At 43.2% G+C, this 16,757-nt stretch overlaps 1 protein-coding gene across 1 annotated transcript in view; it reads right to left on the bottom strand.

Annotated features, from left to right (window-relative positions):
- LOC132390723 (gamma-aminobutyric acid receptor subunit gamma-3) overlaps nucleotides 1-16,757 on the bottom strand; it is a 723,162-nt gene that overhangs the window by 260,699 nt on the left and 445,706 nt on the right. Inside the window, exon 6 of the mRNA XM_059963278.1 lies at nucleotides 5,344-5,481. Coding sequence (XP_059819261.1) covers nucleotides 5,344-5,481 — 138 coding nt within the window. The remainder of the gene's footprint in view (nucleotides 1-5,343; nucleotides 5,482-16,757) is intronic.

The raw sequence follows: 16,757 nt of genomic DNA on the forward strand, positions 1-16,757 counted from the left end.
ATCCGGCATTTCAGGTACTTCTTAGAAGGTCGGCCCTTCACCGCGTTCACGGACCACAACCGCTTACCTTTGCGTTTACGAAAGCGTCCGACCCCTGGTCGTCCCGCCAGCAACGCCACCTGTCCTACATCTCTGAATACACGACGGATGTCCGGCACGTCTCAGGTAAGGACAATGTCGTGGCGGATGCGATCTCTCGCCCTAACATTCATGCCCTTTCCCAAGGGGTAGACTTTGAGGCACTGGCAGAGGCGCAGCAGGCAGATGAGGAGATCCCGAGTTACAGAACCGCAGTCTCCGGTTTGCAGCTCCAGGACCTCCCTGTAGGCCCAGGTGAGAGGACCCTACTCTGTGACGTCGCCACCGGCCAGCCCCGTCCCGTCATCCCGACAGCCTGGCGGCGACGTGTTTTCGACTCCATTCATAACTTGGCGCATCCCTCCATCCGGACAACTGTCCGCATGGTCTCCAGCAGGTTCGTTTGACACGGACTCCGCAAGAAGGTCAGTGAATGGGCCAGAACGTGCATGCACTGCCAGACGGCCAAGGTGCAGCGGCACACCAAAGCTCTGCCGCAGCAGTTCCACCCCACCCACTGGCGTTTCGACCACATTCATGTGGATATCGTGGGCCCCCTGCCAGTGTCGTGCGGAGTGCGGCACCTCCTGACTATCGTGGACCAGTTCACAAGAAGGCCAGAGGTGATCCCGCTCACCGACACCACCTCCGAATCTTGCGCCCGGGCACTGATCGCCACCTGGGTGTCCCGCTTTGGTGTACCGGCCCACATTACCTCCGACAGAGGCTCCCAGTTCACCTCCAGCCTGTGGTCAGCTATGGCCAGCCTTTTGGGGACTCAGCTGCACCACACCACTGCCTACCACCCACAGTCGAACGGCCTGGTGGAGCGTTTCCACCGTCACCTAAAGTCGGCTCTCATGGCCCGCCTGCGAGGAGCTAACTGGGCGGACAAGCTTCCCTGGGTCCTACTCGGCATCCGCACGGTGCCCAAAGACTATCTGCACGCCTCGTCGGCCGAGTTGATGTACGGCGCACCCCTGGTTGTCCCCGGGGAGTTCATACCAGCCCCAAGGGGGCAAGAGGAAGAACCCGCAGCAGTCCTGGGCAGACTACGCGAGAGGCTCGGTAACCTGGCCCCCTTACCCACTTCACAGCATGGGCGGCACCTGACCTGCGTACCCAAAGACCTGCAGAACTGTAAGTTTGTGTTTGTACGAAGGGGCAGGCATCGGCCACCACTGCAATGGCCCTACGAGGGGCCGTTTACGGAGCTCCGGAACAACGGGTCCACGTTTGTGCTGGAAGTTGGAGGGAGAGAGGAGGTTTTCACGGTGGACCAACTCAAACCAGCCCACGTGGACCTGGTGCAACCGGTCGAGTTTCTGGCACCACGGCGCAGAGAATGACCTCCCAAACAGGGTCCGGCCCAGACTGTGGACATTGGGGGGGTGTATCGCCGGTTCTGGGGGGGAGGGGTTATGTGGTAATCCACTTCCTAGCGCACTCGAACCGGCTCACAAATAGCCAGTGTGCAGACACAAAGGCAAGGTCCGCAACAAAGGGAGAAAAGCCTGCGGCGGTTTGTGAGTACGTGTCTCTTGGAGCATCCGTGCCTGGGGAGGGCGGGATGAGGGAGGCTTTAAAGTAAGGCTGTGAAGTTCGAATAAAATTATCTTTGACTGCAGTTTACCGACTCCGTGTCATTATTTTAGCACTGCGTGTAGCACACCGCTACAATATTGTAATTTGCCCTTTACTGTGCCTATTGTCTTGTTTATTAATTATTGTACTGTCTTGCACTGTTTTGTGCACTTTATGTAGTCCCGTGTAGGTCTGAAGTCTAGTTTTGTGTTGTTTCAGGTAATCTAGTGTAGTTTTGTGTTCTTTTGTGTAGCACCATGATCCTGAAGGAACGTTGTTTCATTTTTACTGTGTATTGTACCAGCAGTTATGGTTGAAATGACAATAAAAGTGACTTGACTTGACTTGACTTTGACACCCCTACTAATCAAGAACCTAAACAAGAAAAAACTTGCAGATACTGGAATTCTAAGCAACACACACAAAATGCTGGAGGAACTCAGCAAGCCGGGTAGCGTCTATGGAAAGAGTTAACAGTCAACATTTCAGGCTGAAACCCTTCTTCAGGACCTGAAACTGTATTAAGATGTGCCCACAACTCTTGCGTTCACAGTGGAGCAGTTGTTATACATAGAAGTGATGCATCTCTAGTGGTGAATCCTTAAAAACCGGTGAAGGTCAAGGGGACATGCCATAATTTTTTAGCCTCATGAGGAAGTTGAGGTGCTGGTATGATTTCTTGGTCATGGCACCTATGTGATTGGATCAGGACAGGCTATCAGTGATGTTCACTCCTAGACACTTGAACCTGTCACCCCTCTTGACCTCAGTGCTTCATAAACTTCGATCATTTTTTTATGCTATGAAACTTCTAGTAATAACCTTCAATAACAAGAATGCTGCTGTCTGAGTTTACACCACTGCTACATCACTGCTTCCAGAGAGGATTTTTATGCCTTTGGTTTGGTTGAAAGTGAGCTCTTCAGCCGTCACTACCAACATTACCAATGTGATGTAGACAGGACCAAATCCCCATGAGTATTTCTACTTCGAAAGGCCAGGCTAACTGATCTGTGAAAATCACAACATGTCAATCACAAGCAAGAACAGTGAAGGAAGAAATTCCAGTAACATCCTGTGCAAGCTGTACCAACATCAGGGAATTCTGATGATGACATGCCTTCCAGGGTACAAGCCAGTTGTGCACGGAGAATAAAATTCTCGCTTTGCAACTGTCTTCTGACATTTCACTAGCTTTGCATGGGTTCTTTTTATAAACAAGCAGTTTGCCAGGTAAAAATATGACAGTATGGCTCCATTTTAATCTTCCTTCAACATTATGGTCAGGTCATTGCATCGTCAGTTTAGAAGAGGCACCTGCAAGTTTAATCAATATCACAGCTATTGGGTATTTCATACCGATAACCTCAGATGTTCAGTATTCAGTACCAGAAATGACAGCGATTATGTTATATGTTCATCCAATTCAATATTATCCTTGACCTCCTACATCCTGCTGAAACATTTGTTATGTCAGATTATAGAGAGGTCATTTTCAACCCATAATGCTCAGGTTTAGTTAACATGCATTCAAAGATACCTATATCATCAAAGGCAAACTTTCCCTGGGTTAATACAAGCCCACATGCGTTGAGATACTATGGGCAATACAACCTCCTGTTCATCTCCAGGTTTGTTTGAGATTGCTGAAAGTAAGTTAACATTTACCCTAGGAGCTTTGTGTAACAAGTACAACTGTGCTCTACCGGGAACACCGACAAAGACTGTTAGCAATATTTGTGGCCCATAATAACCAGTAGGAATACTTGCTGAGCTCTGTCACTATTGAAAAGCTGTTTCTCCAGAGCTACACCCAAAATTATGATAGGAGACCTCACCAACATGAGATCAAATGTATTTCAGACACTGCTCATCCAAGAGAGGTACTAGGGAAAATTCTGAGAATTATATAGCAGCAAGTGGTAGGCAAACTACTTAGATCAGTGGTAGGCAAACTACTGGAGAGATTCTTAGGGACAGGATTTACAAGTATTTGGAGAAGCATTGTTTGATTAGGGATTGTCAGCATGGCTTGTGTGAGGCAGGACACGCTTTACCAACCTGATGAAATTCTTTGAGGAAGAGACAAAACAAATCGATGAAGGTAGAGAGGTGGATATGGTGTATATATGGATATTAGTTCGACAACATTCATGGATGCTGACAACCATCCATGGCAATGTCAGTCAGAAATTCAGGAGACCCACGATTCATGGAAACTTGGAAAAATAGATTCTGAATTGGCTGGCCTACAGAAAGCAGAGTGTGTTATTAAATGGAATATATTCTTTCTGGAAGTCTCCGACTGGTGGTGTTCACAGGTTGGTGGTGTTGTTGATAGTATAAACATTGATAGATTACCACAGAACATTAACAGGATGTAGCGCTGGGCTGAGAAATGGAAAATGGAGTTCGATCCAGAAAAGTTGGAAGTGATATAATTTGGAAGGTCAACCTTCAAGGCAGAGTACAAGGTTAATGGCAGAATTCTTGGAAGCGTGGAGGAACAGAGGGGTCTTGGGGTCCACGTCCATAGATCCCTCAAAGTTTCTGCACAAGTTGATAAATTAGATAAGAAGGTTTATGATGTGTTGGCCTTTGTTAGTCTGGGGACTGAATTCAAGAACCATGAGGTAATGTTGCAGCTCGATAAAACACTAATTGGACCACACTTGGAATATTGTGTTCAGTTCTGGTTGCCTCAGCATAGGAAGCATGTGGAAATTTTAGACAGGCTGCAGAGGAGATTTACCAGGATGCTACCTGGATTAGAGAACATGTCCTATAAGGTTAGGGTGAGGGAGCTAGGACTTTTCTTTTTGGAGTGAAGGATGAGAGGGAACTTGATAGAGGTGTACAAGATGATAAGAGTCATAAATAGAGTGGGCAGTCAGTGACATTATCCCAGGCAGAGGTGGATAATGTTTTAAAGGATGTGATTAAAGGAAAATACAAGAGGATGTCAGAGGTTAGTAACTACGAACACACTGTTAGGGTTGATGCAGGTGCATTTGGTATGTTCTTAGACAGGCACATGGGTGAAAGAAAAATGGAGGACAAAGTGGAAGAAAAGGATTAGATTGATCTAGGAGAGGGCTAGAAGATCAGCACAACATCATGAGCCTAAGGGTCAGTACTATGCTGTACTGTTTACGTTCTATGTTTTGTGAGGAATATGGCCCTGGAAAATCTGATCCAGTTTGCTCCAACATTAGGCTTGGGAATTTGACATTGAGAGATCCAACTTTAAAGTCACTGTTTCTTAACTGACAAGTCCCAACTGACTGAATGCCGAAAAACTCAGTGCTGCCTGGAAATATTAAATACACAATACAGCATCAACTCTGAGTTGCACACTGCCTCTTGGCTTCAGTTCACTTGGAGCTAGCAACAAGGACACATTTCTCAACAACATTGGCTTAGTTTTAATGTAGCAAGCTGTGCTTACAATTTACAAGTCTGACTTTGTATTCCTGTCACACCAGGTTCACCAAATCCTGACCTAATTATGTTGTATCAATGCATAATTCAATTCATCCAATTCATTGGAATCACCGCAAAATTACACAAAACAACCATGGCATTCATTTGCAAGTATCCATTCCAACCTCATTGCCCAATCAGTGGGGCATAAGCCTTTTAAATATTAATGAGAAATAAAACAAAACTTTATTCCAATACCTGCAGTTGTTTCAATAATTTTTGTCGTGTTCCTTAAGCCCAGGAAGTCAAACTGGTAGAGTCGCCAGGACTTCTGATCGGCAGCTTCAACAGAATGCTTCCTCCATTTGTAAACCATCTCATCTTTTGGGTATCCATCTGATAAGGGGGTAAAGAACAAGTCTCAGTAGTCATACGCACAGCTCTTTGTGTACAGCTTTGCACAGATGTAATCCTAAGCTTTGGGCAGTGCCATTTTTGTAACACTCAGTACTGAGTACTCCTCCTGCTGGGACACCAGTGAATTCTAGGTGGATCATAGGACCCCCTTTTCAGGGAGATGGGGATTCTTCAGTGTCATTGATGTCCATCTTTACCCAAGAGTCCTGTGTCACTGAGAGGGCAAACAATTGTTGGACAGAAGGGAGGGATGAGTTCATGCTTTGCAGACTGATAGCTCTTGCTCCTTCAAGCTCCATATTAGGTGAAGCCATGAGAACTGTCCTAAAAGGTGTTAGGGATCATTCTGGAGTTATGACATGATGGATAGAATAATTATGGATTAACTAAAATGAGGCCCAGTCTTCAGGAAATAAAAGCCGTACATAATTTAACTTCCAACAGGTACTTTGTGGCTCATGAAATCAGTCATTGGGTGTGGGACATTTTGAATCTGTCCCGTTGAAACTACATGGGGAAGCAAGAAGGTGCACGTTCCTGCTATTAGCACATTGCCAAAGGTGTATCTCTGCAGCTAAATGCACAGTTCAGGACAGATTAGTTTTGTTACTTAACCCTCTGATTAGTTGTATATTCATGGTAATGTCGAAGTAACTGTCGTCACTGATAATAGATTAAAATAAAATTACTAAAATAACTGAGCCCAGAATACACTCACTCTTACGACTCAAACATTCCTTTTATTTTACTTGTGCATGAGGAGGACAGTGTGGGCCCCTGTCACCCACACTGTTCTGAAGGCTGAGAAAAAACTTCTATTTTTATAAAGGACTGGCTTATCAGTTACAGATATTGATTATTGTAAATTGTATATATTACAAATTCCTTACTCATAATAGAGGTGTTAAATTCAATCAAAACTTCAAGCAGACAGCCGATGAGTTAGTAAAGACACCAGAGCTTTAGTTGTTGGGGATGTTTCACATCCTTCTGTTATATCGACTGTCTCTGGCACCCCTATTGTGCAAAGGGATACTCTATTTTAAAAAGAACTTTCCTGGAAAGGTTATTCAGTACAGAGGCCTCTATTCTGCTTGATGACACACTGCCGCTGTATATCTGATCTGGAGTAAGCAGAGGTGTTTCCAGAGGTCTTATTTCACTTGACTACAGGCTGCTGTGGAAGTTGCCTTACTGCAGCTTCCACAGTACCATCCATCAACACCAACAAAATAAGTATATTTTCATTCTAACACACACAAAATGCTGGAAGGACTCAAAAGGCCAGGCAGCATCTAGGGACAAAAGTACAGTTGACGTTTCAGGCCATGAGGAGGTGTCAGAGTAAGAAGGTGTAAGGAAGGGAGGAAGAAACACAAGGTGATAGGTGAAACTGGCAGGTGGGGACAGGTGGTCAATAGCTGGGAAGTTGATTGGTGAAAGTTATGCAGAGCCGGAGAAGCGGGAATATGATGGGAGAGGACAGAAGGCCATGGAACCTGGACGATACCTCTTCCCACCCTGTTCCTTGAAAAGTTTCCATCCCCTTCTCTGAAATCCTCCATCTCCATTGCATCTGCTCTCAGGATGGAAATTTTCATCCAGCATACATGCAGTGGCCACTTTATTAGATACAAGACCTACCGGTTAAAGTGACCGCTGAGTGTATATTTTCCAGACTTAGCTTCCATGTGGTTGAGATTTAGTCAGTCACAATACAAGGTAGTTACACTGGGGTAGGTGAAGGGACTGAGTCAGTTGAAAATTATAGGACGTCAATTGAAATTGTTTACCTCCATCCTGTAAACAAATGGAATATGCCTGCCGTTTCCCAATTGACTGAGTGGTGCACTTCATATTCACCCGGTCAGGTGTCAAGTGTTTAAAAAATGGGGCTACTTGAAAGCCCTTTATACTTGTTAATCACTACTTGGCAGAAGATATAGAAATAGCTAGGGTATAGATCACTTCACAACTCCAAATCAACCCTCTCAATGTTGACTTTATTGCTTCAGAGCTTTGCTTTTCAATCCACCTTTGCCCTTCCAATTATTTTATTTGCCATCAAACCCAAAAACTTCTTGATCTCTCAGCTTCTCAGTGATTGCCCCTATATATCAGGAGGTAGATAGAAGGAAACCTTACCCTATAGTAGGGATGTCAACACCTGAAAGGCAAAAATTCAGAGGAGATCTGTGGAAGATTTTTTTTCAGCTACAGAATGCTTAGCATCTGGAATGCACAGACTATGAGCAGTGGAGGCAGGTATTCTAAATACATTTAAGAAATACCTAGAAGAGTATTTAAATTACCAAGGCATGGGGTTTATGAACCAAGTCCTGGTACATAGGATAAGTACTGATGAGTACTTTCAATGGCAGTATGAACATGATTGGTTGACTGGACTACTTCTGTGGTACAACATTTTGTAGAACTTGGAACATAGAACAATACTACACAGTATAGGCTCTTTGACCCAAGATTTTGTGCTGATCTGTATAATCTAAACTATAATCAATCTAACCCTTCCCTCCTACACAGTCTATAACCCTCCATTTTTCTTACATCCATATGCCAATCTAAGAGTTTCTCAAATGCCCCTGTTGTATCAACCGCTAACTCTACCCCCAGCAAACTGTTCCAGGCACTGATGACTCTCTGTATTAAAAAAATCCAACTCTGATTCAGATTCAGATCCAGAATCATTTATTTATCATATGTACATCCAAATAGTACAGTAAAATGCATTGTTTGGCATCTCCCTTGAAGTTTTCTTCACTCACCTTAAATGGATGCCTTCTGGTACTGGCCATTGTCACCTTTGGAAAAAGGTGCTGGTTGTCCACTCTAAACCTCTCATAATCTTATATTGTACACCTCTGTCAAGTCACCTCTCATCCTCCTTTGCTCCAAGGAGAAAAGCCCAAGCTCACTCATCTATCATCATGACTCTAGGAAGTCAGATACCCGTTCTCTAATGCATATTTCATGTATTTCTGGAATATCAAAAAAATGCTTTAGATAATCAGATAGCTCTTTTGAAATTCACCATATGATGCTGGGGTAAATTTATTTATTCCATAGATGCTGCCTGATCTGCTGAGTTCTACCTGCATTTTGTGTATGTTGCTCTGGATTTCCAGCAAATGCAGGATCTCTTGTATTTATAGTTAGAGAAACAGGTGTTCATGCTATCACGTTGGAGGATACCCAGGTAGAATATGAAGTGGAAGCTAGATTTCTCTAACTTCCATAAATTTCCCCCTCCCCTTTCTATCTTCTTTAAATTTCCCATTCTGACTCCCTTCTTACTTCTCTTCTCCTCAATTATCTGCCATCTCCCTTTGGTGCCTTTCCTCCTTCCTGTTCTTCTGTGGTCCACTCTCCTCTCCTATCACATTCATTCTTCTACAGCCCTTTAACTTTTCCACCTATTACCTCCCAGCTTCTTACTTTATCCCTCCTCCCCCATCCACCCATCTTTTCTGTCACCTGGTTTCACCTGGTTGTCTTGCATTCATTCCGTTCCTGTAACTGTCTCATTCTGGGCTTTGCCCCTTTGCTTTCCAGTCCTGATGAAGGGTCTTGATCCAAAACGTTGACAGTTTATTACCCTCATAGATGGTGCCTATCCAGTTGAGTCCTTCCAGCATTTTATGTGTGTTGTCTATCATCCATCTACTACCTGCAAGACTCAATACTGAATCCTCCATCATGCTCTTTCTTTCTGTTTGTTGCGAACTGAGTATTTTGGTCTGTCATCTTTTTGTTTCTTTTTGCTTGTTTGTATGGTTATGTCTCAGTGAACCAAGCTATACGACATTCCACAGACAGTACAGCATCAGCAAAACATGTCACAGAGAAAAAAGCTTCATCTGATTCTAACTGCCACATTATTTCATCCTGTCAGTAAAATTCCTTTTGTTCTATCTACTGCCCTCCTCCAGCTTTTCTGCTACCTTGACAAACACATTTCTCTCCTTCTCAGTTTTAGAAAGAGAGATGTTAACTGTTTCATTTTCCATGGATTGTACCCAGACTTCAGAGGATTTCCGGCATTTTCTGGTTTTATTTCAGATTTTCAGCATCTGCTGTTTTTTCTTGCTATATCAATGGATTGCACTTCAGTCTGTGTTTCTGCCAGCAAACCCTTGTGAAATGCAAAAGACCATAAGGTATGATACTGTAGATGATTTTGGGATTTCTTCCTGTATTCTGGCCAAACTTTATTCCAGAACAAATGTCAGCATAATACAGATTATCTAGCAATTACAATATTATTGCTTGTCCAAACTTGCAGTATGTAAATTATCTGAACATAAGACTTTTCCACAATCTTCTCAAAATGACCCCGAGCATTTCACAAACAAAGCTTTCTTACAAAACATGCACTCAAAGGCTGCTTAATTAATACCTCCTGTACCTAATAAAGTGGCCACTGAGTGTACGTTCATGGTCTTCTGTTACTATACAGCAACAACTTCAAGATTTGATGTGTTGTGCCTTCAGCCCTTAAGTTCACTTGGTCCATTTCTGGTACCTTCTGCCCCTTTCTCGATCTTTCTGTCCCCATGTCTGGAGACAAATCGTCTACTGACATCTTTTATAAACCTACCAATTCCCATAGCTATCTCGGCTATACCTGTTCCCAACATGTCTCCTGTAAAAATGTTATTCCCTTTTCTCAGTTCTTTTGTCTCCACTGCATCTGTTCCCAAGATGAGCTTTTCCTTTACAGTACATCAGAGATGTCCTCTTTCTTCAAAGAGCACAGTTTCCTTCCTTAACTATTGATACTGCCCTCACTTACCATCTCCTTCATTTTCCAGACATCCATTTTCACCCCATCTTCCCACCATCTTAGCAGGAATAGAGTTCCTCTTGTCCTCAGCTACCATCCCATGAGCCTCCTCCACATTCAACACTTCATTCTCCGTCACTGCCAACATCTTCAATGGGATTCTACCACCAAACATATCTTTACCTCCTACTCACTCTCCACTTTCCACATGGATTTCTCCCTCCATGAATCCGTTGTCCAGCTTCCCTCCCCACTAATCTCCTTCCTGATACATGCCCCTGTAGGTGACCAAAATGCTACACCTGCCCATTCACCTCCTCCTTTTCTTCCATTCGCCGGTTCAAACAGTCCTTCCAGCTGAAGCAACACTTCACCTGCGAATTTGCTGGGGAAGTCATCCATTATTTCTGATGTGGCCTCCTCTGCACTGGGAAAACTCAACATAAATTGGGGGACCATTTTGTCAAACACCTCCACTCCATCTGCCAAGAACAGAATTTCGCAGTGGCCAAGCATTTTAATTCCTATCCCCATTCTCATTCTGATATGTTGGTCCATGGTCCATAGCCTCTTCTTGTGTCGCAATGAGGCTTCTATCAAGATGTAGAACAAAACCTCATTGCATCTGGGTAGCCTCCATCCTGATGACATGAACATTGATTTCCCCTTCTGGTAAAAAAAATCCCTCTCCCTTCCCTTTTCTTCTATTCTCCACTCTGATCTCTTATCTCTACTCCTCAGCTGCCTATCACTTCCTCTTCTGCCTTTCCTCTTCCCTTTCTCCCACAGTTCACTCTTCTCTCCTTTACGTTTCCCACCAATCTGGCATCTCCTTTCATTTTCCAGCTAATAGTACTTCCCCTCTCCACCCCCACCTTGTTATTCTGTCAAATTTTCCCTTTCTTTCCTGTCGTGAAGAAGGGTCTCAGCCCAGACGTTGACTGTCTATTCAGTTCCATTGATGCTGCTTGATCTCCTGAGTTCTTCTAGCATTTTGCCTGTGCTGTGCATTCAGAGATGCTCTTCTGTATACCACTGTTGTAAAACATGGTTTTTGAGTTACTATTTGCCTTCTTGTCAGGTTGAAGCAGTCTGGCCGTTCTCCTCTGACCTCTTTCATTAACAAGGCATTTTCACCCACAGAACTGCCATTCACAGTATGTCTTTTTGTTTGAGGCTCTGTATTCTGTAAAATCTAGAGTTGTTGATTGTGAAAATCCCAGCAAATCAGTGGTTTCTGGAAAGCTCAAACCACCCTACCTGGCACCACGGTCAGAGTCACTTAGATCACATGTCATCCCCATTCTGATGTTTGGTCTGAACAGCAACTGAATTTCTTGACATTGTCTGCATGCTTTTATGTATTGAGTTGCAACTACATGATTGGCTGATTAGATGTTTGCATCAATGAACAGGTGTACTGATGTACAGCACTGTACCAAATAAAGTGGCCACTGTATGTAGTTTTAGCTGACACATGGATGAACCCAATGGCGTCTCACGGAAAATGAATAATTTCACTCTTAATATCACTGGACTGGAAGTTCAGAGAACTAGTCAAGAGGGTTACATAACTTAGAAGTAACAGGGTGACTTTTGGTAAAAGTGACCACAGGGCTATTGCACTCATGTGACAAGCCACTGACTAGTTCATTAATTCATTAGTTCTCAGCAGAGGAAGATCCTTGCCATCATTCCCTAGTGTGGTTTGTGTCGGACTGTGACTGACTTGAAGGTTCCCTGAAGTGAATGAGCAACACTCGCAAATGTATGAAAATGCAACTAAGAGATGCATTATAACTTCCTCAGTTATAATGCAACTCTCTCATCATGGATAAAAGGAAGCATTCTGAGAAAGAACTTTTAATCCCCTATTAACAGATTAATTTGAGAAATTCCCAGCTCTTTATAGAGCTGTGCCATGGAATCTGAATGGCTCCTGAGAAGGCACCTCTTCCACAAGCTGACATCTGCTTGAGTTCATCAGTTCTCTGAATATTATAGAGAGTTGAAGAAGAGTCATCATTGGATTAATTGTATTCTTCCGTACTACTTGAACTCATTTTCTAACAATTATTATTGGAATGGTACAAGGCAAACAAAACCTTTTAAAAGAACGAAAGAATTCTTTGCTCCATTGCTTTGTAAAGGGAGATGGATTTCTAATTTATTTGACATATTTATGGTGTATGTACTGATGAAAACAAGAGTTTAGGAGAATAAATTAAATGCCCAAAAGCCTTTCAACATATGCATTGAAGAGCTTGTCTTGCACCTTTCTATTTTCAAAGGTATAGAATAATACAAGGTTTGGAATCTACTATTTGGGCTCATTCTTATTGGCAGTAGCCATCATTATAATTGGAATTTGGATACTGTACAAGGCTCCAAATCCACACTGTGGCTACATCATTAGGTACTGCCTGTACCCAATAAAATAGCCATTGAGTGTATGTTCATGGTCTTCAAGGTTCGATACATTATGCATTCAGAGATGCTCTTCTGTTCATCACTATCGTAACGTATGGTTATTTGAGTAATTGTCATCTTTCTCCCTGCTTGAACTAGCCTTCTCCGGCTGCTCTCATTAACAAGGCATTTTGACCACAGAACTGCTGCTCACTGTATGTTTTTCACACCATCCTCCGTAAACTCGAGCGAAAGTTGTGTGTGAAAATACCAGGAGATCTGCAGTTTCTGAGATATTTTAACCACCTTAAACAAGGCACCACCAATAATTCCACAGTCAAAGTTGCTTGGATCACATTTCTTTCTCATTCTGATATTTGGTCGTACCAACAGCTGGACCTTTTGGACATGCCTGCATACTTTTATGCATTGAGTTTGCTGCCACGTGATTGGGCAGATTAGATAGTTGCATTAACTTTCCACGGTAGCAGTATAATTACAAAATTAAAAAAAAAACTAAGTTAACATAAAATTAAATTAACATAATTTATACATGAGTTACATGACAAAAATAAACTTAAAGTCACAACTCTCATTGGGCAGGACAGAGAGAAATAAATAGTGGCACTATTAAAGATTTTCAGTTTGGTTTAAGAACTTGATTGTAGTGGGGAAGAAATTGTTGTTGAAGCTTGAGGTGTAGGTCTTCATCTCCTCTGCGTTCTGGTTTTTGGCAACATCAAGAAAGGGCCTGGCTCAAATGGTGGGGTCCTTGAAGATGGATGTTCCTGAAATATCGTCACTTGTAGATATTCTTGATGGTGGGGAAAGTGAAGAGGCTGGTTGAGACCTCCACCCTCTACAAGCTCTTGCATTGGAGTTTCCAGATTCAATCATAATGCTGTCAGTCAGAATTCTTATCACTGTACATCTGTAGAAGTTTATCAAAGTCTCTAATAACCTGAATCTCCTTAAACTTGTAAGAAAGTAGAGACACTGGCAGACTTTCCTCACAGTTGCATCTATGTGCAGAGCCCTTGATCTGACAGAGCAGACAGAAGCCAAATGACAACACTTCTGCCCTCTACTGGTGCATCGCCCTAGATTTTTAAGTTCTGGCTTAGAACTTAAACTTCCTTCTTTTATGCATTCACACGTGAGATTGTGAATGACTAAGTCATGCTTGACAGAGCTTAAGTTAATTTCCCTCTTGGTTGATGGAGTCACAAATAAGCTATCAGTGGATACCGGTGAGGTGTTGGCAGGTTGTGATGTGCTGGCATCGGACTGTGAGGCGACACTTGTGGGCTGCCGCCACACATCCTTGGGCAAGTTGTTGTTAACGCAGATGATGCATTTCACTGTATTTGGTATATAAATCCGAATGTGGTGGGAAAGGCACAGAAATAGTTCTGGATTTAAATTCTCCTTGATAGCTACCAGCCACTGGATATTCCTAGCGGCATGGTGCAGAAGGGTCTGAGATGAGCTGCTGGTAGTAGAGTTAGACACCTGTTTGATTCCTTTAAGTGACCCTCACTCTGGTGCCAAATCATCAGAAGATTTTATTATCGGAGTATTATAAACTTCATTATCAGAGAACATACATGTCGCCACATACAACCCTGAGATTTTTCTTCTGCAGGCGTACTTGGCAAATCTGTAGAACAGTAACTATATCAATGCAAAACAAACTGTGCAAAGGCAAATATAAATAAATAGCAATGAATAATGAGCATGAAATAACCAGATAAAGAGTCCTTAAAGTGTGACCATTTGGTGTGGGAATACCAGAAATCGAATGAGTGCAGTTATCCTCTTTCATTCAAGAGCCCGGTAGTTGAGGGGTAGTAACTGTTCTTGAACTTGATGTTGCAAATCCTGAGGCACTTGCAGCTGCTACCTGATGACAGCAGTGAGAAAAGAGCATGGTCTGGGTGGTGAAGATCTTTGATGATGGATGCTGCTTTTGTACAGCAATGTTTCAAGTAGACCCTGCAGCGGATAGTGAGGTCAGCTGAAAGAATCATTGGGGTCTCTCTTCCCGCCTTTACAGACGTTTACACCACACGCTGCATCCGCAAAGCTAACAGCATTGTGAAGGACTGCACATACCCCTCATACAAAATCTTCTCCCTCCTGCCATCTGGGAAAAGGTACTGAAGCATTTCGGCTCTCAAGACCAGACAGTGTAATAGTTTCGTCCCCCAAGCCATTAGACTCCCAGAGTCTAGTCTCACACACACACACACACACACACACACACACACACACACACACACACACACACACACACACACACACACACACACACACCACTCCCTTTGCAATTTTTGCTCATTTCTTTCTCAATACCTGCTAAAACATTGTTTACATTTACATTTACATCATTTATTATTATATTGTACTGTAATTTGCCCTTCTCTGTGCCTATTGTCTTGTTTATTAATTATTGTACTGTCTTGCATTGTGTTGTGCACTTTATGCAGTCCCATATAGGTCTGAAGTCTAATGTAGTTTTGTGTTGTTTCACGTAGTCTAGTGTAGTTTTGTGTTGCTTCATGTCCTGGAGGAACACGAGGAAATCTGCAGATGCTGGAAATTCAAACAACAACACACAAAATGCTGGTGGAACACAGCAGGCCAGGCAGCATCTATAAGGAGAAACACTGTCAACGTTTCCGGCTGAGACCCTTCATCAGGACTACCTGAAAGGAAAAATAGTAAGAGATTTGAAAGTAGTGGGGCCAGGGGGAAATGTGAAATGATAGGAGAAGACCGGAGGGGGTGGGAAGAAGCTAAGAGCTGGAAAGGTGATTGGTGAAAGTGATACAGAGCTGGAGAAGGGAAAGGATCATGGGACGGGAGGCCTCGGATGAAAGGGGGGGAAGCACCAGAGAGAGATGGAGAACAGGCAAACAACTAAATATGTCAGGGATGGGGTAAGAAGGGGAGTAGGGGCATTAACGGAAGTTAACGGAAGTTAGAGAAGTCAATGTATCCAGCTCTGTATCACTTTCGCCAATCACCTTTCCAGCTCTTAGCTTCATCCCACCCCCTCCGGTCTTCTCCTATCATTTCACATTTCTCCCTGTCCCCACTGCTTTCAAATCTCTTACTATCTTTCCTTTCAGTTAGTCCTGATGAAGGGTCTCGGCCCGAAACGTCAACAGTGCTTCTCCTTATAGATGCTGCCTGACCTGCTGTGTTCCACCAGCATTTTGTGTGCCCTGGAGGAACGTTGTTTTGTTTTTATTGTGTATTGTGCCAGCAATTATGGTTGAAATGACAATAAAAGTGACTTGAAATTGATAGATGAGATCAATGATTGGGAGGGCTTTACCCATGGTGTACTGGGCCAAATCCATTACCTTTTGTAGGGTTTTCCACTCAAAGGTATTGGTGTCTCCATACTAGGCCAATACTGGTGTTGTTATGGAGACCATCATACCTGACCTTTCAATCCTATGTATGGAAGGGTATGTTCTGAAGGGCAAATAAGGTTGTTTTCTCTGAAGCATTAGAGACTGAGGGGAGACCTGAGAGAAGATTTTAACATTATGAGAGACTCAGTGCAGAAAGCAGTATCTCTTCCACAGGAGCAAAAAGGGCATAGTGGATGGGGTAGTTCAAAGGAGATGTGTGGACCATGTTTTATTTGCATAAAGATCGGTGGATGCTTAGAATGTGCTGCTAGGGGTGGTGGCTGAGCTGGATATGATAGAGATGTTTAAAAACCTCAGATAGGTGCATGGACTCTTAGAGAATGGAGGGATATGGACTGTATGCAAGAAGAAGAGATTAGTTTAATTAGTTCACCAGACATTGTGGGCTGAATGGCCTTTTCCTGGGCCGTACTGTGTTATGCTCTATGTTCTATTTGCTTAGCAGTGTGCTGCCCAGCGAAACGTAGGTTCTGTGTAAAAGCATTGCAAATATTGCTGATAATTATCTCATAAATATTTATCCCTTGGCATTTCCACTGTGGCTGACCACAGTAAATAAAGCAGCGAACAAGGCATTGGAATGAAAAATTCAACTGAAG

This window comes from Hypanus sabinus, chromosome 3, assembly GCF_030144855.1.
Source record: "Hypanus sabinus isolate sHypSab1 chromosome 3, sHypSab1.hap1, whole genome shotgun sequence".
NCBI lineage: Eukaryota > Metazoa > Chordata > Chondrichthyes > Myliobatiformes > Dasyatidae > Hypanus > Hypanus sabinus.